The sequence below is a fragment of the Pteropus vampyrus genome, unplaced genomic scaffold (assembly GCF_000151845.1).
Source record: "Pteropus vampyrus isolate Shadow unplaced genomic scaffold, Pvam_2.0 Scaffold412, whole genome shotgun sequence".
NCBI lineage: Eukaryota > Metazoa > Chordata > Mammalia > Chiroptera > Pteropodidae > Pteropus > Pteropus vampyrus.
Genome location: NW_011889193.1, coordinates 269350 through 270089, shown reverse-complemented (window position 1 = coordinate 270089; position 740 = coordinate 269350). Strand labels below are relative to the sequence as shown.

General features: G+C 55.1%; 1 protein-coding gene across 1 annotated transcript in view; it reads right to left on the bottom strand.

Annotated features, from left to right (window-relative positions):
• The window catches only part of TTC13 (tetratricopeptide repeat domain 13), a 63834-nt gene that overhangs the window by 25966 nt on the left and 37128 nt on the right, over window positions 1-740 (bottom strand). The window contains exon 15 of the mRNA XM_023523785.1: window positions 105-240. Coding sequence (XP_023379553.1) covers window positions 105-240 — 136 coding nt within the window. The remainder of the gene's footprint in view (window positions 1-104; window positions 241-740) is intronic.

The following is a 740-nucleotide window of genomic DNA, read 5'->3' as shown; positions in this document are numbered from 1 at the left end:
AGCTGCTTCCAGGCATAAATATAATCCCAATGAAAGGGTAGAGGCTTTAAAATTTTACGGGAGACCCACAGGAAGCACGGCTAAGCGGACCCATCGAGACCTACCCCAAGCTCCGAGGACAGAATGAGCACTTTCCCCTTCGCCGTCAGATCCTTGTAAAGTGCGTCTATTTCGGCGTGATATAATTGTGTTCTTTCTTCTGTGGTTTGAGTTTCCACAGAAAACAGTATATTGCCGATTCTAAAAATACAAGAATGCGTGTCAAAGGCATGTGCCATCCGATTCAGAGAGCCGAACACGAAAGTAAAAACAGGAAGCAAACAGCACATTGACGTGGCACGGGACGTGCCCGAGAGGACCCTGCGTGTCTAACCACTCAGGTGACACGCACAGGTGACATGCACAGGTGACATGCACAGGGGGCGCACGCCGCGTGAGTATGCCATTTTTCACTAAACATGGTGTTTGGCTCCGTCTGGCACGAATCTGACTGCACGAGCTGATGCCGCAGGGGATGACCGCACGTTGAAGAGGAGGCTTCAAGGGACCCGGCGCCAGGGATGAACCATCATGTGACTGGACTCGGGCCGCGGGCGGGGACGAACCAGCATGGGACTGGGCTGGGGCCGCAACGCAGCCCATGGCCCGAGATCCGGTGTAACTTGGAAGACGGGGAGCAGGGGCTGGAGCTTGGCTCCTGAATCAGCGGGGGAGTGACAGGCTCAGGGACAGGAGGTAGG